General features: G+C 46.3%; 3 protein-coding genes across 3 annotated transcripts in view; 1 reads left to right on the top strand and 2 right to left on the bottom strand.

Moving 5' to 3' along the window:
• Window positions 1-10,699, bottom strand: part of LOC127008533 (uncharacterized) — a 129,388-nt gene extending 118,689 nt beyond the window's left edge. The window contains exon 1 of the mRNA XM_050880700.1: window positions 10,677-10,699. The gene's annotated coding sequence lies outside the window, so the exon portion shown is untranslated. The remainder of the gene's footprint in view (window positions 1-10,676) is intronic.
• LOC126982203 (uncharacterized) lies at window positions 784-8,369 on the top strand. Its single transcript, XM_050834084.1, has 3 exons — window positions 784-927; window positions 1,571-1,822; window positions 7,649-8,369. Exons 1-3 carry the CDS (start codon window positions 784-786, stop codon window positions 8,093-8,095), a joined length of 843 nt encoding a protein of 280 aa, XP_050690041.1. The 3' UTR covers window positions 8,096-8,369.
• A 9,884-nt stretch (window positions 10,700-20,583) lies between the features above and the next one.
• LOC126982207 (uncharacterized) overlaps window positions 20,584-21,632 on the bottom strand; it is a gene marked incomplete at its 5' end in the record, with an annotated part of 30,036 nt that continues 28,987 nt past the window's right edge. Inside the window, one exon of the mRNA XM_050834099.1 lies at window positions 20,584-21,252. Within this exon, the coding sequence (XP_050690056.1) occupies window positions 21,120-21,252 (133 nt within the window). The remainder of the gene's footprint in view (window positions 21,253-21,632) is intronic.

The raw sequence follows: 21,632 nt of genomic DNA on the forward strand, positions 1-21,632 counted from the left end.
CCTCGTAAGGAGTATGCATCTCACGTGGGGGGGGGGTTCCACTCACACAGCTCTATTGGACAGAGTGGAGTCTAAGGCTCTTCGTTTCATCAGCTCTCATCCTCTTACTGATAGTCTTCTACCTCTTAAATTCCGTCGCGATGTTGCCTCTCTCTCTATCTTCTATCGATATTTTCACGCTGACTGCTCTTCTGAACGTGCTAACTGCATGCCTCCCCCCCTCCCGCGGCCTCGCCTCACACGACTTTCTAATCAAGCTCATCCCTATACTGTCCAAACCCCTTATGCAAGAGTTAACCAGCATCTTCACTCTTTCATCCCTCACGCTGGTAAACTCTGGAACAATCTTCCTTCATCAGTATTTCCTCCTGCCTACGACTTGAACTCTTTCAAGAGGAGGGTATCTGGACACCTCTCCTCCCAAAATTAACCTCTCTTTTTGGCCACTCCTCTGTACTCTATTCAGGAGCAGTAAGTAGCGGCCTTTTTTTTTCATAATTGTTTTCTTTTTTTTTCACGCCCTTGAACTGTCTTTTTTTCGTAAAAAAAAAAATTAATTTCTGTATTCTTGGGTGACAAAGAAGCCCGCATGTCTTTCTAATTGACACATTCTTTACTCCCCTAAAAGAATAAATTCTTTTTATCTACGATTGCCAAAAATTGTATACATGTAAACATGTATTGGACATTAATTCTTGCTGATTTTCCCCCCATCTCCCCTCCGTCTGTGTATGTCTGTCTGTCCGTTCTTTTCTACATTCTGTCCATCCTTCCCTCCCTGAGATGTGCAAGATCCCGGTGGAGTTGCATGCTCAGGGGGATCTACAGGTGGCCGAGGAACACCTGGTTGTGAGCAGCCCGGACCTCTCCCTGCCTGTGTTCGAGTTCCTGCCCGTCCGCTGCTCCTTCAACGCGTCCCGTCCACAGGTGAGCCGCGGGGACAGGTGGGTCCGGCAGGTGGGTCCGGAAACCTTGGGTGAGGCTCGGCGTCGCGTCTCTTCACACTTTCCCAGGAATAATGAAGAGTCCTTTCGCTGATTATTCCTTGCGCTGATGTGTTCCAGTTTGGTTCCTGTATTTATTCTATATTTTTAAGGATCGGCGAGTTTTGAGCTTTTTAGTTTATTTTGCCTTTAGACCTTCGTAGTAAAAATATATTCCTCGCCAATGTTATTTATAGTTGAACGATCTCTAACTCTATTTTCTTTTCCTTGATGACTGTGTTCCGATCTCTTCTTGGAAAGACGGATATCCTTTTCACCCGTTCTTTTTGTCACTATTTGTCTTTACTTGTTTAATATACATTTTGACGAGTACCAAGAGATCTGATGACTTTGAAGAGATCTTCAGTTTTCTATAAGATTATGAAGAGGATTTTCTCCTCATTATTATGACTTCTAGTTTTAAAGGGGTAGGCCATATCCATTAATATCTCTATTTCGAGATTACAAGAAAAATTTGTGAGAATAAAATTTTCTCACTTGTGAAAACTAATACGAGGTCTTTCTCATTCCTTCACATTGCTTGTGTGTCCGTTGCCTTCCCCTGCCCCGCCACGGCGACACACCAGCAGAGGGTGGAGATAGGGCTGCTGCTACAGCGACGCAACGGGGCCTTTATGCTATCCTCGATAGGGCCGTGTGTGGTATTGGCGCTGCTGGGCCACCTTTCCTTCTTAGCCTTTCCACTACACCTCTTCACTGACAGGGCCTCCACCTCCCTCTCGCTGCTCATCGTGGTGGCGGCTCTCTTTTCCCAGGCAAGTCACCCAAATTACTGTTATCTTTTCGTCCCGCAAGGTTTTTGGAGCACTTTGTTCAGGGCGCATTGTATATACATGTTTTCTCCAATACTGATAGCTATCACTGTTATATATTGAAATATTGTATATTGGTGAACAAGCCTACAACTTTGCTATCCTCAACGATCTAGAGCAGTTTGTTCACCCTACACGTATTCCCGACCGCCTTGGAGATACGCCCAACATTCTAGACCTCTTCCTCACACTGTTCTCTCCGTTAGGCTCCTCCGATCACAATCTTAATTCTCCATTCTGTTCTATCGCTCCTGTACAGCCTCTGGACCCACCGAAGAGGTGATGCTTCTGGCATTTTGCTTCAGCTCGGTTGGACGACCTGACGATGTACTTCTCCGATTTCCCGTGGAATGATTACTGCTTCCAGGAGAGAGACCCCTCTGTGTGTGCCCAGCGCATCACAGAGGTGATTGTCTCTGGAATGGAGGCACACATTCCACGTACTTTCTCTACACCTCATGCTAAAAACCTTGGTTCAATCACGCTTGCTCTCGTGCTATTAAAGATAGAGAGGCAGCTCACAAAAGGTACCAGAGCCTTCGCACTCCTGCTAATCATGATCTTTACATTTCCGCCCGGAATCGTGCCAAATCTATTCTCCGACTTACCAAAAACTCTTTCATTAATAGAAAATGCCGCAACCTTGCTTTTTCTAATTCTTCCCGAGACTTCTGGCACCTAGCTAAAAATATCTCCTCCAATTTCACTTCTTCATCTTTTCCTCCTCTCCTTAACCCTGACGGCAGCACCGCCGTCTCATCTATCTCTAAGGCTGAACTCTTCTCTCAAACTTTCTGTAAAAAACTCCACTCTGGACGATTCTGGGAGTATTCCTCCAAAATCATCCCCCCTCTATCTTCTTTATGCCTGTTATTAAGATTCTTAGCCCTGGATCACCAGCGTTATAAATTGTACTTTATTACCAGACTTGTCCGGGATTCCAGACACATTTTGCAGGGCAAAAAACAACTATAGAAATGGTACAAAATTTACTGCTATATTATTAACATAAAGTAGATACATTTCTAAACTTATTTATCTAATAATGAAATTGGACCTTGAAATTAGTATTTAAAAAAATCACGAAAAAAAGACGTAAAAATGGCCAAATAAAAAAAAAAAAAAAAAAAAAAAGACTTTTGTTACAAAAAGCACAGCCAGCCGCAGTGTTGTGGTAAGCTGCTCCAACTTGCAAGACGTTTAGTGCAGATGTCCACAGGGATTCTCCAGCCCCCTAGGCCTTATGCCTTCGAGAGAACGGAGAAGGATAAACAAAGAAAACGATTTTTTGGAGGTAAACTGTTATACTTCTGATTTCACCAGACATGCCCGAAATCTTAGACAATGGTGCCCTATATCCATAGCTGGGCACGATATCAGAAAACCTTATTCCCGATAACCGATAACTGATAATATAATACCTTATCGGGGATAACCGATATTCGTTAATTAACTGGAGACACAAATATAGGCGATAACCAATAACCGATATCCGATATAAATCCACAACTCCGATACTAACTAGCGATAAGTCCGATAGGTGAAAAAGATACTATATTGATATGTTAAATAAAAAAAAAGATGAATTCAGCTTTTCATTATTTGTATTTTAGAAAACTTACAAAACCTGAAAACCACACGTTGACACCTACATATGGACGGTAATACTAGAAACGCCTGAACCGGTGTTGTGTTATTTGGCGTCCCCACCGTCAAAAGCTGGCGATTTTGTTTACAAACACTGGTCTCTCGTGAACTGCGCATGCTCAGACCAGCAAGCGTAGACCTCTACAGTCTCACAAAGCTTTTTAACCGTAATTAAGAGTTACTGGAAAGCTGAATCAGACGTACAGTACCACTACCACTTTCAAGAACGACACTCTGTACGAGTTGTATTTATATGTACAGCGTGTCGTTCTAGAAACAGCGAGGATGGTGGTACTGTATGTCTGATTCAGCCTTCCAGCAACTCTTAGGGTCGTATTACAAGACAAGCCCAAGAACACATATTTGCCAAGGCTTTCGTAGGAGTTGTGGGCATTTCCAGAGGTAGTTTTATGACCCTGGTGGTAGTGTGACCCTTCTTCTGTACCATGAACTTAAAGAACCACTCATTAAAACCCGATTGATCCCCTCTTTGACCTTTAGAAATAGCTGATGTGATATGGCAAAGTGTCTTGTAATACCAGCCTTAATGTGTTAAAAAGCTTTGTGACACTGTACAGGGCTAGGTTTACTGGTCTGAACATGTGTAGTTCACGAGAGGCCAGTGTTTGTAAACAAAAGCGCCAGCTTTTGACGATGGGACACCAAATAACACAACACCGGGTGCCTTCAATACCATGGCATGCCACATGCTCACAAACGAATATGGAATATCAAATTTCAGGCAGTGAATAATCATTTTGGGGGCAAAGTTATATGATTTTTCTCTGATATATTGATTTTTGAGTCTAACATAAAAAAAATAACCTAGTGTTTTAATGTTGATGATCTAAGTATGAAATCTCTTCACCGAAGATATTTCATACCCCGAAGTTTTTTCATACAACACCAGGCGCCCGGGCAACGCATGCGCAGTAAGGAGGAGACAATGGTTTTATTCTGAAAGGCGGGAAAAAGTAGCGACTATCGCTAGTTTGGTTACAAAAGTAACGAAGATGCCGATATATATTTAAATAAGTAGCGGATGTCCGATAACCCGATTTTGTTATCAGCGATAAAGTATCGCAATAACTTATCGCGATAACGCCCAGCTATGCCTATATCTATGGTACATACATGAGCCCCATGAAAGCACCTCACAAGGCAAGACCACAACCCAAACTAAGATGTCAGGGGCCCCCAGCCTCATAGGCCTAGCATCGTTTTCTCAGCGACACAAAATAGGCCTCTCGACGGGATTCCGGACTGGTGATCCAGGGTTAAGAATGATGTTTTCTATGCCCTCTCATGCCTCAACTCTCAGAAGGCTTATAGGCCTGATGGAGTGCCTCCTATTTTCCTTAAAAACTGTGGTTTCGTGCTGACACCATGCCTGGTCAAACTCTTTCGTCTCTGCCTATCAACATCTACATTTCCTTCCTGCTGGAAGTACGCCTACATACAGCCTGTGCCTAATAAGGGTGACCGTTCCAATCCCTCAAACTACTGTCCTATAGCTTTACGTTCCTGTCTATCTAAAGCTTTTGAATCAATCCTTAACCGGAAGATTCAAAAGCACCTATCCTCTTTTGATCTTCTATCTGATCGCCAGTATGGAACGCTTCCGCAAAGGGCGTTCTACTGGCGATCTTCTTGCTATCTTAACTCCTGGTCATCCTCTCTTATAGCCGTTTCGGTGAAAGTTTCTCAGTTGCGCTAGATATATTGAAAGCTTTAGATAGAGTCTGCCACAATGCTTTACTTTCTAAAATAACCTCCTACGGATTCTATCCTTCTCTCTGCTCCTTTATCTCCAGTTTCCTTTCCGGGCATTCTATCTCTGCTCTGGTAGACGGTCACTGTTCTTCCCCTAAGGCCCCCTTCACACGAGCGGTTTTCTCCCGCGCGATTTTCGGGGGCGGTTTAGAAATCAATGGAGTTCAATGGGGCCCTTCACACGCTAGCCGCGCGGCTTAGGGGGCTATCACACTGGGCAAAATTTCCGTGGACTTTCAGTCAAACCACGATTTCCGCTGGCGTGGTTCTCATTTCCGTGGTTTTCTGACGTGTCCACGGCCTTCCGGAGGTACGGTAGATTTCACCGAAGGACGACGGTATTCATAATCATCATCAGCAGCAATAACAAGAAAAGAGAAGAAGAGAATGCCTCACCCTACTGTCCTTATACATTAGTTTAGCTATGAGTGTTGCTGCCTGGACCAAGGCCTCCGAGGTCACTTTAACTGAGAAAATACGGGGCATGCCTTCCTCGTCTTCTAGACGTAGTTCTTGCAACAGCTGCATCACTTCACTGCCCTCCTCTCTTCTTGCAAGCCATTGCCGCCTCCAAATTCTTTTCTATTTCCGTTGCTTGTATGAACTGAGTGTGACTTTGAGTGAAAACGGGGGTGCAAACAGGGACGTCAGGCGTCAGCCATACTTGTTGTGAAAATGTGTCGGTCAAGAGTAGACCACGGAGCGCGGGGCAAGTGTGATTTGAAGACGTCGTGTGTCCACGTAGGCAAAAATCGAGGAATTATGACTGAAGATTCACGGAAAATTTGCCCAGTGTAATAAATAGCCCCTTTAAACTCCCGCTCGGCAGTGATTTACCAACCGCGTGCACTGCTAACCCGCGCGGCGCCAGGCGGTTCAGAATAATATGGAAGTCTATGGAGCCCTTCAGACGGGCGGTTTTTCCCCGTGCGGCAGACATGGTTAACATGGGGCAGAGGTCCATTTTGCTCACAAGTTCTTCAAATGTAGATGATGGCATGCGGAAATAATTGAAAAACTTTTCTTCATAAGCTTTCAGGTCAGAATATAGTGTAAAGAATGCTCTTCGAAGGAGCCGAGGGCTGTTTATTGGGGGGTCCACCATTTACGTAGTCGCTTCTTCTTTAACACCCTGTTTATTATATACACAGAGATCGCTCTCTTCTTTACGTCCTCCATCTCGAACAAACAAACAAGCAAGTCTCGACAAACTGACAAGTATTCTGTGCACTGCTGCAGACGAGCCGCGCGGGAGACAACCGCTCGTGTGAAGACATGTTTTCTAAACCGCGCTCCGCGCGGTTTTCGCGCGGAAAACCACGCGGGAGAAAACAGCTTGCGTGAAGGGGAACTTAACCTGTCAACAGTGGTGTCCCACAGGGCTTTGTCTTATCACCCACTCTTCTTGTTATTCATCAATGATCTTTCCATGACAACCTGTCCTCTCCACTCATACGCTGATGACTCTACTCTTACAAGAATTACAAGACTCCGGACTGGAGGCTGCAGAACGCTTAACCTCAGACCTTGTTCTTATTTCCGATTGGGGTAAGAGGAACCTTGTGTCCTTCAACGCCTCAAAAAGCCATTTTCTCCACCTATCAACTCGACACAATCTTCCAAACAACTATCCCCAATTCTTCGACAACACTCAGCTGTCACCTTCTACACCAAACATCCTCGGCCTATCCTTAGCTCAAAATCTCAACTGGAAACTTCACATCTCACTTACTAAATCAGCTTTCTCGAGATTGGGCGTTCTGTATCGTCTCCGCCAGTTCTTCTCCCCTGCACAGATGTATTCCATTTATAAGGGCCTTGTCCGCCCTCGTATGGAGTATGTATCTCACGTGTGTGTGAGGGGTTCCACTCACACAGTTCTCTTGGACAGAGTGGAGTCTAAGGCTCTTCGTCTCATCATCTCCCCTCCTCTTACTGACAGTCTTCTGCCTCTTAAATTCCGCCGAAATGTTGCCTCTCTATCTTCTATCGATGTTTTCAGGCTGACTGCTCTTCTGGACTTGCTAACTGCATGCCTCTCCCCCTCTCGCGGCCCCGCTGCACTCGACGCTCTACTCTAGCTCATCCCTATAATGTCCAAACCCCTTATGCAAGAGTTAACCAGCATCTCCATTCTTTCCTCCCTTACACTGGTAAACTCTGTATATCCTCCTGCCTATGACTTGACCTCTTTCAAGAAGAGTTTATCAAGACACCTCTCCATCCGATATTGACTTCTCTTTTGGCCACTCTTTACTTTCTGCTTTTTGGAGCAACGGTTATCGGGCTTTTTTCTACATTTTCTTTTTGTTGCCCTTGAGTTGTTTTCTATTGTGAATTTTTTTTTGAGGCAACAGCCGGTAATGATCATTCGTCGCTGCAACACACTCGTTCAAGTCTCTTTTCTTGCAGACGAGCAGCACCTTACCGGCCTCCTCTGGTCCGAAGGCCATAGACATGTGGTTCTTCTACTGGATCCTCCGGTTCTTCTTTTTCTTCCTGTTTCACTGTATCGTGGAATTCCAGCACAGGAAAGTCACAGCAGCAGCTAACAAGAAACTCCGCCAGGCTTCGCTTATCAAGGAAACACTCGTCCTCCCAGTGAGGCCGCCATCCCCACCGCTCGACAAGGGCAAAGGCGCCGCCACGCACCAGATTGGCCAGTGGCTGACCGATGACAATCACGACGTCTCGCCCGCCGCTTCGATGTCCCCAGAGAAAGTGAACAAGATCTGCTTTGTCTTCGGCATAATTCATGACGTCCTGTTCCTCGTCGTCTTTGTTTTGTACCTCAACGGCATAAATCGCTACTTTACAAATATATTTTACACCTTCAAGGACTGTTCCACCCAAGAATAATGGGCCACGCAGGGACAGAAGAGCCTCTATGCTGCCATCAAGGGGACTTCCTGTTCTTGTGGTCGAGGCTGCGGCTTATGATGCGGCAGTGGGGAGTTGGGAGCTTTCGCCCGTGCGCCATCTGGTGGGAGTTTGGCGCTCTTTCGCACTTCGCCTTTTTTTCTTGTTGTTGTCTAACCTGGTTGACGGCAAATTTTTGTCTTCACCTGTTTGACACTAAAGCACTGATACACTCCAGCCTTGTATTGTTTCTTTTCTTTATTCACAAATGTATATAATTTAATTATATACCTATTAAAAGTACTTTCATGTTTTCCTAAGGCATTATTTGAGCAAGAAAATTTCCAAAACTCTCATCTCTGAAATGTTAATGGAACAAATCATTTTCGCTAATTAGCAACACAAAGAGAAAGGAGTGGCGTGCATTCCGCCGCGGGAGCCAATCACTAGGTACCCCGCGCCGCTGGTAAGGCTGCTTCATTATTGAGTCTGAACTTCCGGCAAAAAAGTTTTAAAAGCATAAAGTGGAATTACTAACTTTAGTTAGGAGGTGACGCCGTTACCCCTACCACCACCACCACCAGCAGCCTGGCTCAGTTAGGAGGAAGCAGGAAACGCGAGTGATGATAGACGTTGGTATATATTAAAAATAGCCGGTTTGAGAGAGAGAGAGAGAGAGAGAGACACCCCACGATCGTCCCTTTCCGCATCCATGACAACGTCTTCTCCACCACAAACATTCCCACCACAGTCACCCCTCTCATCATCACACCCACACAAACATCACCACCACCACCACAACTTTTTCTTCCCCATCCCGTCTCCTCTCCACGTATCCCCTTTCCCTGCTACCATTACCCCTCCCCACACAAACACAACACCTCCTCCTCTATTCCTGCCTCAAATACCACAACATACCTTTCCCCCTTTCCCGCTACAAACACTTCACACAAACCTCGCCCCTCCCCACCACTTACACTGCCCACAAACACCACCTCTCCCCCATCTAAACAAAATTCCAACCCAGCTTCGAACGTTGCATTATTAACCAGCTAATACCATCGTTCCTTCGTCATTACAAACACCGCCACCATTATCCCCTCACCCCAATCAACATCACCATTAGCTTTACCTATGCCCATCATTGCACTACATCGCCTCTCCATCACCATGTCATCTCGTCACCACAAAACACACTACGGTAATACTTTCTAAGAAGTCCGCCTCCCACTCCGCCACTCCAGCCCCCCCCCCCCTTCCCCCCAAGACAAGCCTGGGGAACTGTGGGGAACCGGGGTTTGGGGGGGGGAAGCCAAAATCACTGAAATATGGGCTTCCAAAATTTCCCTAGAAAAATCCCTAAATTAAGTAAAATTCCCTACATGTGGGGGGAGGGGGGGGGGCAGGGGGGGCGCAGCTCTCCTTGGTTAGGAGGGGGGTCGAGGGGGGCGAAGCCTCCTCGTTAGCAGGTCGTAAAGTTCGGTTGGAGTAGTTTAAATATGCTCCCCACCAAAAAAAAAAAAAAAAAAAAAAGATTTTCCGGCCCACCAAACATGTGAGGAGTCCAGAGGGGTGCGCAACCCCCCTTGGTTAGCAGGGGGTCGAGAGGGGCTGTTAGATTATAAAGTTAGGACTTTCCTTACTTTCGAGACTGGAATTTTCCTTCATTTAGGGATTTTTCTAGGGAAATTTTGGAAGCCCATTTTTCAGTGATTTTGGCTTCCCTCCCCAAACCCCAGTTCCCCACAGTTCCCTGGGCTTGTCTTGGGGGTTGGGGGGCTGGAGTGGCGGAGGGGGAGGCGGACTTTTTAGAAAGTATTACCCACACGACCTCCATCACTCCCCCATTACATCGTCCCACAACCACCAACACCACCTCAATCACCTACCTCTTCCAACCACACCGTTCACATCCCCCCCCCCCCTTGCCACCACCCCTTACTACATTTCATTCCCACCACACCATCCCTAACCACTGTCTTTTACTCCACCTCTCCCCGACCACACTGTTCCACCACCGCACGTCTTTCCGCGCACCCACAACCATTCGTAGGCTCAATATTCACCTGTCCCTAAATCTATTCCCGGTGTAATCTGCCTCATTAACGCGCACTCAATTACCCACTTTGCACCTCGAGTGACGTGTAAAGAGACCATTATCGTGAAAAAAATGCTATAACTGACAAATATCGCGGCCATATCACTCTGCACACGATGTGGGGTGCCGAGGAGGGGGGGGGGGGGGGTGAACAAGATCATTCCCCCTCCCCCACTTTTCATGGTTATTATTTTAAATCCCCACAAAAAAAGTAATTATGTTTTCCACTTTCTCCAAACCAAAGTTCGTTTCCTGCTAAACACTTCGTTCTGACGACCATCGATTAACAAGGCAATTATCATCCCACCACTCCATCACCACTACATCCACAACTATCATCACCGCATCCCCCGTCACAGCCCCACATCCCCTACTACCACCACAACAGCAATCACTACCACAGCCACCACCACCACACTCACCACCGCAGCCGTCATGCACCGTCACCAGCACACCCACCATGCATCATCACCTCTGCCTTACCTGCTAGTCTCTCCTTGCCAGTGGTCAGCCATGCTTGCCTTCCCCTTCCTGCTGTTGCTACTGCCGTTGGTGCCTCCCGTAGGTCAGGGCCAGTCAGCCTCCTTTGCGTCACGACACCTCCAGGCCAGGTCACGAGGCACACTGACAGGGGGAGGAGGAGGCGGGGATGAAGCGCTGGGGTCTATTATGGGTTGAGGCTTCGTTTGAATAACATTGGACAGTTTCGAACATACGAGGAAAAATATGACTCTCTCTCTCTCTCTCTCTCTCTCTCTCTCTCTCTCTCTCTCTCTCTCTCTCTCTCTCTCTCTCTCTCTCTCTTTTAATAACAAACCTGAAACAGTTTCGATACCACGGGTAAAAATCTCTCTCTCTCTCTCTCTCTCTCTATCGCTGGTATAAACAACGGACTGAACGAGCTCTGCAGATTTTGCTGATTTTCTCAAGTCCTAGCAAACTGCCGCCTTCCAGTCTGTGCTCTGAGCTACAGTAAGAACCAGTCGTCCTCCCAGTGTATTCAGGGTGTCTGAGTGCTTTTGGACTTAAACTGTAGCTCAGTTTAAAATTCGGGCACCTGGCACAAATCCCTCCAGCCGGCGTCCCTCAGGTCTGTGCATGCGCAGTGGGAAGCGTGTGACGCCATGGATACGTCACTCCCCCTGTGAGGTCACTCCTTGACGCTGTGCTGCCAGCGCCCCGGACGCCTCTTACTTGGGCGCCATGGAGTAGCCCTATTCAGGACCAGGCTCCATCGGTGATGTGCCATGAGTGACGACGACGACCACACCGAGGATCACTGGCCTCCTCTTTCACCCTTTGGTCATCATGAACCTGATGCTGTGGGGCCGTATCTTCGTCCTCAGGCCTCCTCCCATAAACGTCCCGTGGACCATGGTTCCGAAACCGGTAGTGAACCATCGTCGCCTGCTGCCAAAACATCAAAGCGCGGCGAAGCTTCTGCTCCACTTGGGGGCTTTGTGGTGTAGTGGTTAGCACACTCGGCTCACAACCGAGAGAGCCCGGGTTCGATTCCCGGGCGGAGTGGAAAATTTGGGCGGCTTTTCCGATACCCTACGTCCCTGTCCACCCAGCAGTGAATGGGTACCAGGTATTAATCGGGGGTTGTGTCCCGTCTCCTGGGATCTGTTCCCTTCTATAATTCCTTCCCCTACTGTCTCTCTCCGGCATATGACCACAGATGTTGCGCCGACTAAACGAAACTTTCCAACCTTCCTGCTCCACTTCTGACATCTGACCACCCCCTACCTCGCCCTCCTCCTCGGACTGCCCCTTCGATTCCCCATCCGCTGCTCCGGTCTTCGCTCCCCGGGACGAGTACGTTAAGCTGGCCTTTAATTAAGGAGAACCAGAGCTGTGACGTGAAGCTTCGCTGGCTGGCTGAAGTTACAAAGGCTTTTCGTCTCGACCGGGAGCTGGCGGAGGTGAATATGTCCGCTGTCACTTCTCGCTTCTTATACATCTCGGGCGCCGAACGGACATCATTGACAAGGTCAAGGGTGGCGAGTTCCTGTCCTTACACCTCGATGTTCAGGATTCATTCCACAGGCCCCGTAAATTCCACACCTAGCTCATCACTCGCTACCCTGTCGAAGCTGACCCCTCCCTTGCCAAGGAACTGCCAGACGTGCACACTGCCCGTCGATTCCATCAAAACGGAACGCCCATCAACCGTCTAATCTGGAGTCTCCCGGAACCTCCACCGTCTGTCGTCGAATTCTCCTTCCTTTCTTGCCTTCTTCCCTGTGAGCTGCGCAGGATGAAGGATGAACAGTCGTGGGGCTTCAAATGCTGGGGCATCGGCCATATCTAACGATACTGCTCTGCCCCGGACAAGTGTGCATGGTGTGCTGCCGGCCATGCTAGCCGTTCCTGTCCATATCGCACCCCATCCACGACTACTGCGGCTGCTAGCTCCACCTCCGTGTCGGAATCCTCATCTCCGCCAGCGCCAGACGCCTCGCAGTGGAAGTGCCCTCGTTGTAACATGCCGGGGGGTCAATGTCTGGCATGGCTGCGCCAAGCGGTCCCACCCCGCCCCAGCTCAGTGTGTTGCGCCGCCGCCGCCATCCCCACCACCATCATCACCCGCCACCTCGCCTTCCCTTCTTTGTCCCATTGACTCTGCTGAAGTCGTTGCTCTTCGGAAAGCTGTCGCTGCTCTGGAATCACGCTGTACGGTTCTCTCGGCACGTTTTGATACCATAGATGCCCGCATCCACAGCCTGGTCACCTAGCAAACTGCCACCTCAAGCACTCTTGCCAGCTTTGTCGAATCACACCAAGTTGTCATCGCCTCTGTCACAGCACTCATTGAGAAGCTCGATATTGTTGCCTCCCGCCTTTAGAGGCTGGGTGACCTCGTGCCTCCCAAGACCACCCCACCCCGCTCTCCCCCCGGCAAAGGGCCCACCCCCACCGCGTCCTCCTCTGCCTCCTACAAACCTATGGGTAAACTTCGCTAGTCCCATGCTGCTTCATGTTATATCATGGAATGTCTTCGTAATCAGACACTACTCTAAACTCGCTGGACTCAAGGCCTACGTTTACCGCCATCACCCACAGGTCATATTTATTCAAGAAGCTTTTGTCGGTGGTGCTCTGCCCGGGGAAGCCCCTCCATCGCTCTCTGGCTACGTCTCGTACGTACACCACGCCAGGAAAGGCCTCCTTGCCAACATTCATTCCACTATAGCACACAGGCTTCTCCGTTGCTCTACGCACGCTGATATGACCTTTCAGCTTTTTTAGGTAACTGTCAAACTCCGACTGTGCAACGTGTACTCTGCCCCTGGCGTGATTAATCTCCCAGCCCTTCCGACACCTACAGACCGTGGAATGATCTACATGGCGATGCTTCTCCCGTTCCCAGCCGCAGCGGCTTACCTCTGCTCAACTACATCCGCCGTTACCGCCTTATCCGCTAGGACACTGGTGAAGCCACACACGCGCGTGGGGGTACACTGGACCACATCCTAACGTGTGGCCTTGTGGCGTCCCGTGTCAGCTGCCACTCCATTCCTACACTCTTCTCCGACCATGTTGCCCTCAATCTGCAGTACTCCCTTCCGGCCCGCCCTCCACTCCTTCACCATCGCACCCGCATTTCAATCCCTCCAAAGTACTGCCCCACGTACATCTCGTGTATCTCAAGCCTTCCTCCCACCTTTGACTTCCTCTCACCTGCCGACTTGAATAATTCCCTGGTGACGGGCACACAAGAATTTTACAGCCGTTATGTTGTCAGGCCTCACATTCAACGCCGCCATGGAGCCCGTGCCTGGACGTTGGATCATCGTATTGCCCAAGCGGAAAGGACGGGGGTTGATGCTGGGCTCGCCTTTCAGAGACAACCCGAAAAGTTCTGAAGAGAAGACAGATCTATGGTTCGGCAGCCGATACCTGAAGGCACATTCACTCGACCAAACACTTGCACCCACACATTCATCCGTCTTGGAGCCGTCAGTGTACACGTGGTGTGAGTTTTGGTGACTGGCGAGCAGGGCACGAAAGTGCGGTAGACCTCCGCCTCCGGGTTCATGAGTTTAGGTCGTGGTAACAGATCAGGTCACATTTTATGTGTATGTTCGGCGGTTCCCATGGCGCTATATTTAACGTCACCAGTTTGTCGCAGTTACTCAAATCCACACCTAAAGTCCATCGACTCTAATTTGAGCCCTGTGGCTTGGCCCGGAGAACCTCCCATTGTTTACACATCTAGGGATGACCTGCGCATGGCGATCTGTCTCACTGTTAGTCTGTACCATAGACTCCGTATCCTTGACGGGTGTCGGCGGAACCGCCTAAATATTAGGCGGGCAAACTCTCAACAAAAAAATGGCGTCCTGACTTTATTTTTTTTACCTAACCTCACCAAAGTTTGCATGTAGCCTCCCACTGGTAATGCGCATGGACCCATGAAGTTACATTTTCATTTCAGTTCGTTTTAGTATCAATAAGATATACAAAAAAAACTTAAGCACCGCTAAAGCACAAAGCTAACATCTCTTCTGCCCGCTCAGTTTCTGCTTTTTAAAAACACTCTTGCTTGAGAGAGAGAGAGAGAGAGAGAGAGAGAGAAAATTATTTCTCTTAAGAAAAAAAATACTGCAAAATAATAGCCTAGGCTTCTTAATGCATAATAATAACTTAATATTCGTAAATGCAAAATATTAGCCTAGTTTCATAAATGCAAAAGAATCGCTTAGCATTCTTAACCCTTGATAGGTAATCTGGGGGTGTCAGACACCCTCAGCTTTCGTGCTGAAGCAAGTTTTCCTCTTCCCGCCACAATGATGTAAAAGAACGCCGCACTGCGAGTGTTTTCTAGTCATTATGGCTTTAGTCTGACGGGAGAGAGTGGGCATCATCGTCACTCTTATCCCCAGGCAATTCTGTGGCTGCTCTGGGGGCGCAGGAGGCCCCCAAACCCTAATAGTGTAGCTGGATTTTCAGGGAGAGAGAGGGCTGACTTATTGTGACAAAACTCGAATTTCTGCGAACATACTTGCTTAACTATAGTGTGTGAGCATTTCGTTTAGAAACTGTTGCTCTTGCGATGACGTGGGGATGGCCAGCACCCCCATTGGCCGTAAACTGTGGATTGTGTACGCTTGCAAGTGATGGTGTCCCATATGCGAATTTTCTCGTTTGTGGTCTTTTTTTGTGAGGGAGATTTTCATGACGAAATATGTATAATAATGGTTCTTGAAGTGAATATTATAAAACTAGAGTGACTATATAATATTTTACAAGTGGTTACAGGGCGTTCTGGTGCCGATAAATATGTATATATGAATAGTGAATATATGCATTTTTTACTGGGACGTGGGACCCATATGTGTGGGGGGGATGAGGAAAGACCCTGTGGAAAAGAAGAAAAGGAGGTGTTACTTCTTCCCCAAAAGTAATGATGACACCAAAGTGAAGTCCGCCTATGCCTCTTGCTGCGTCCCCATAACTGGACGCGCCAAAGCTACCTTCTCTGCAATGACTGCAGGTAAGACCAGGTAAATATCATGAAAATATGAACCAAGGTGTTTTTAATGCCTTATTTGGCTTATATCTTTATTTTCATCCATTTAAATTCACTAATATATCGGTTTATAGGCGCTGAAAATACCAGAAAAAAAGTTACTCAAAAAATGGTGGAAAAAAAAAAATCCCATTTTTCAAAACACTTTTCCACTATCTTCCAACAGGGTCTGCTGGCTGCTGTCTTCAAGATGGATTAGCTCATCCCTCCACTTACAGTTCCTAGACAAAGGATGCCCCGAGGTCACGGGATTTTTGTTATACATATGTTTTTTAAATGTCACTAAATAAATGAGAAAGTTTTTGGAAAATATATTTTTCAGAATTTCAAAGTTATGTTTTCAACTAAAATAGAAGTTGAAATTATAGAGGAGGCCTTAAACATCAAGTGACTAGTTTAAGTCTTTCAATAAATTCATTACCTGATTTTCTGTGGATTTTATTTCCCTTGGGGTCCAATCAACCCCCAAAGTATGGAAAGTAGCAGGATTTATATGATTACCTATCTAGGGTTAAATGCAAAATAATAGCTTTGTACTCTTAAATGCAAAATAATAGCCTAATTTTCCTAAATGGAAAATAATAGCTTAGTATTCCTAAATGCAAAATAATAGCCTAGATTCATAAATGCAAAATAACAGCCTAGATTCCTAAATGCAAAGTAATAGCTTAGTATTCCTAAATGCAAAATAATAGTTTAATACTCTAAATGCATAATAGCCTACTAGTTTCCTAAATGCAAAATAACAGCCTAGTCTCCTAAACGCAAAACAATAGCTCTGTGTTCGTAAATGCAAAATGATAGCTTGGTATTCCTAAATGCAAAATAATAGCCTAGTGTTCATGAATTCAAATTAATAGCATATTATTCCTAACTGCTAAATAATAGTCTAGTGTTCATGAATGCAAAAAAAAAAAAAAAAAAAAAAAAAAACTGGTTTAACAAAATGCAAAATTATAGGCTAGTGTACACAGTAAAATTATTAGCTAGTGTACACAGTAAAATTATTAGCTAGTGTACACAGTAAAATTGTAATGTATTTCTCCTGACTACTTCATTGGCTTATTAGCAAATTATTACAGATTGTAAAACTCTTTCCACTTGCAATTCATTACAGAAGTTGTAGATACGGTATAAAATGCAGAACACCTTACACCATACGAATAAAATCCAATATTCCTTAAAACAACTTACCTCGTTCCAAGGAGATCACGACCCCCAGATTAAGAACCGCTGAATTAGAAGCAAGAAACAATAAAACCATAAGAACATAAGAACATAAGAACGCAGGAGTCTACAAGAGGCCGGTAGGCTTGTACGAGCCAGCTCCTTTGACTCTAAGCTCCCGTGAATCTAACCCCACCTAATATCGCTGTCCATGAATTTATCTAGTCTATTTTTGAATGTGACAATTGTATTGGCACTCACCACATGACTGCTAAGCCTATTCCACCCATCCACCACCCTGTTAGTAAACCAATTTTTGCCTATGTCTCTGTTGAATCTGAATTTATCCAGTTTAAACCCGTTACTTCGTGTCCTACCCGGTTCTCTTACCAACAAAACCTTATGAATGTCTCCCTTATTAAAGCCCTTCATCCATTTATAAACCTCGATCATGTCTCCACGCACCCTTCGCCTTTCTAGAGAATGCAAGTTTAACTGTTTGAGTCTTCCCTCGTATGGCAAGTTTCTCAACCCCTGAATCATCTTAGTCATTTTCCTCTGCACCGATTCTAACATTTTGATATCCATTCTATAGTAAGGTGACCAGAACTGAACCGCATAGTCAGATGAGGTCTAACTAATGCTAAATATAGTTTGAGGAAGACTTCGGGGCTTCTGTTGCTTACGCTCCTTGAAATAAATCCCAGTACCCTATTAGCTCGATTTCTAGCTTGAATGCATTGTGCCCTTGGACGGAGATCAGAGCTCACTAAGACCCCTAAATCCCTCTCGCACCCAGACCTACTTATGAGAGTGTCATTTAAGCAATAGTTATGTGAGGGGTTGGTCCTACCTACACTCAGAATACTGCACTTCCCTACATTGAACTCCATCTGCCATTTATCCGCCCAGTCATATAATCTGTTGAGTTTACCTTGGAGAATACTAGCGTCCTGATCCGACTCAATTACTCTACCGATCTTGGTATCATCTGCAAATTTACTAACATCACTACTAATTCCTGTATCTAAGTCATTGATATAAATAATAAACAAAAGTGGACCTAATACCGAACCTTGTGGGACCCCACTCGTAACACATCCCCAGTCAGATCTTTTACCATTGATTTGCACTCTTTGCTTCCTATTGCTAAGCCACGCCTTGACCCAGTTCAAAACTTTACCCTCTAGCTTGAATAAAACAATATCAGCGACAGCAAGGGAGGGTAGCGCGGGGTACTACTTTCTTGAAGCACTGAGTGTTCGCATGGAGGTATTATGGAGGTATAATACCTCCATGGGTGTTCGTTACTAACCGACTCCTCTTTTTGACAGAAGGAACTGGCGTTGCCAGATGGAGATTGTTTTACCATATTGGAAAGCTATAAGATTGATCAGCCGAAATAATAACCTTAGCGTTAGAGTGTCGGGATATGCAGGGCGCCAAGATTAATTTCTGGTTAGTGTGTGTGTGTGTGTGTGTGTGTATATATATATATATATATATATATATATATATATATATATATATATATATATATATATATAAAAAATGTGTGGTGTGTGTGGGGGGGGGGGATGGTAGAGAGAGCGCGAGTGTTGCCCGCCTGTTGCGGCAAAGCCCTTCCGACACCCGTCAAGGATACGGAGTCTACGTCTGTACGTTATCTATTTATGGACTATACATATATTCACAATACGACTGCATGGTGTTATGAAGGGCTTGGGATTTGAGGGAAACAACGACACCATGGAAGACTCACGTAGGTCTCACTCTCGCGTCCTGCACAGCCAAGCAAAAGATGTTATATATAACGTAAATAAGAGAGAGAGAGAGAGAGAGAGAGAGAGAGAGAGAGAGAGAGAGAGAGAGAGAGAGAGAGAGAGAGAGAGAGAGAGGGGGGGGGGGGGGTAGTGAGCTTCTCTGAGGAGAGTGATGGGGTGATGTGGCATTAGCGCGGCTCTAGGGAGCCGTGCCTAAAGGCTCAAGTTAGATTCGATAGACTATAGCTCCTGGCCAAGGTAAAGAGAATGGAAGGTAGGTTCACCAGAGGGGGAGGTACCTAAATTTGTCTCTTCTGCGCATGACGTCAGGTGACAGAAGAATTGAGGGGTCCGGGCATGGAAGAGAGGTCAGTCTCGGGCGCACCACCCTCCTGACCTGAGCTCAATCACTCATTGGGAAACTTAGCTAAAGTGTATTTTCTTTCAATATGCCAACTTATCGTTGTGCGCGGTTGTCGATCAGTTTCTTTGAAAGGAAACAGTAATACATGGTTTCATCGGCTGCCAAGAGATCAAGAACATAGAAATGGATGGAAATATGTAATATAAAAAAATATATATATATTCTCGAGTAGATTCTGTTGAGTTTGTGTTTAGTCGTCACATCGTCGCATCGTCACATCGTCACATCGTCGTAAAAGGAATAAACACTGGTATAAAATTAGATGGTCGCAGGCGGGCTGTACGTGTACATCTTAGGGCTCCAAGGCACTTTCGTAAACATTCATTCTGAAACACATCCAACCGACTCAGCGTGGCATCGGATGCCGAACCATACACTTGTGAGCCATAGTCGAAGTGAGTTCGTATCAGGTATTTGTACACCATTAATAAAGATTTTCTGTCTGCTCCCCAATAGGTATTTTAGGATATTTATTTTCTTACTACAACGAACAAGCATGTTGTTTACGTGAATTTTCCAATTAAGTCTGTTATTAAAGTGCAGACCTAGGATTTTAACTGAATTTTTTAAGTGTATCGGCTGGTTATTTAAAGTTAAATCAGATATTTTACGTAAAGTGAAAACAACACCGACACATTTCTGAACTGAAAACTTAAAACTCCACCGCGAGGCCCAGTACTGGACGGAGTCAAGTGCGAGTTGCATCCGCCCAGCCGATAATTGTGCGTATGGCGAGGAGTGCCATATCGTACAACCGTCGGCGTACAGTGAGTATTTAAGGTTTCGGGGGACGGGAGTTGTCGACAGAATATCATTTATCATAATACAGAATAAATTTGAACTAAAAACACTGCCCTGAGGTACCCCGTTTTCCAGGATAAAGACGTCCGAGATTAGCACCGTCCATAAAAGCCAAACCTCTGCAAGAGGGAGAGGGCGGGGAGTGGGTGGGAGATGGCGTACGGGGAGGGACAATCGCTGACACGTCCCACTGGGCCGCGATTCTGAGTTTCTTTTTGACGCTCACGTAAAACATCGGGGAGAGGCTTACCTAAGGGGCGAGGAGTGCTGCTGCCCGGCCTGGAGGAGGGGAGGGGAGGACTTTGGTAATGGTGGAACAGCTGCGATTTTTTCAGACGCGGGTGACACACAGGAAAGGCATGGGCAGTGTGGCGATTGAATTTAAAGTGACCTGAGAGCTAAGATGACTGAATTTCCCTCTGAGGCAGTATTATTAAAAAAAAAAAAAAAAAAAAATAATAATAATATACACGAGGAGGGTGGAACAGTGACATTCAGGCTCAGGAAATCAGCTAAGTTGCCTCAAACTAGCATGCAGGGAGAAGCAGCAACGTGATTCCAGGGCTGTGAAGGAGGCAGCATGAGCGCATGGTAAAGATGCAAGGATACCAAAATGTAAAGACGTAAAATGCAAACCTCACTCAGGATCACATCAGCCATCAGAATTGTTGCAATGAAGATATGTAATGAAAAATCGAGAAAATCAACATAATTTATTTAGAAAACAAGGTTAAATAAACTTATGGCTTAATAAATTCAAACAACCCAACTTTGCTATACCGGTGAGTGCCAGTCAGCCAGCCAGGCTAGGCGGCGGTCAGCCTCCGAGCCCCGGTGTGGTGTCATGAGACATCCCAAGATCGTGAGACATCCCATCCTGAATACATACATCAATCTCGACATGGTACCGTGTCTTTTGTCGACTGTTTGTTGGGATCTGTCCCACCCAAGTTTATTTATATTATTATGAAAGCAAATGATGACGTATGTATGTATATAACTAGGATATCAATAATCACTCTTCTTCTTCTTCTTGTGACCTGTTCTGCTTTGCATCTATTTTTATGACCTCCTTGGTACTGTTTTTACACTTAGATGCTTCACTTAGTTACTCTGTGATAGTAAAGATTGGGTTCCGCGATGCGAAATTAAGTATGGGATGTCTTATATAGGATACCAGATGACAGATGACACCACACCGGCAGCACAAGCCCGGCCCCGCAAAGCCCTGACTACTAAAAGCACGAGCGCTGCTGCACCGCCGGGGACGCCAGCACCGACGCGGCCGTGTAGGTAGTAACGAGGCCACCCGCCACGCCCACGACTGCCACGCCCCACAGCGCCACACGCTCCCACGCCCCCACAACCCTGCGGCAGACACGAGGCGCCTCAGACTCAGACATATTTTTGCTGCCTCACTGGAAGAAACCTGCACACACCCTTGGGTTTCCGATAGGGTGTGTTCGCCAATGGGTAGGCACCTTTCAAATTAGTAGGGGAGACCGGGGCAAGTTGGCTACAGGGGTAAGTTGGCACACTTGAAATCATTTCACTATTTACTGCTCGACGGCAGCGATACGCACACCAAGTGATCGCCACATTGATCCCCAGTTGCTAACAAACTGCCATCCTGAGGGGTTGCAGGAGTTGGCTGCTGTGGGGCAAAGTTTGATTTTGATGCTGGAAAGTAAATTTTCTTTTGATTATATTATTTGCTAAAACATGTCTCTGTTTATTGGGGGGTACTT

The sequence above is a fragment of the Eriocheir sinensis genome, chromosome 4, assembly GCF_024679095.1.
Source record: "Eriocheir sinensis breed Jianghai 21 chromosome 4, ASM2467909v1, whole genome shotgun sequence".
In the NCBI taxonomy this organism is placed as follows: domain Eukaryota; kingdom Metazoa; phylum Arthropoda; class Malacostraca; order Decapoda; family Varunidae; genus Eriocheir; species Eriocheir sinensis.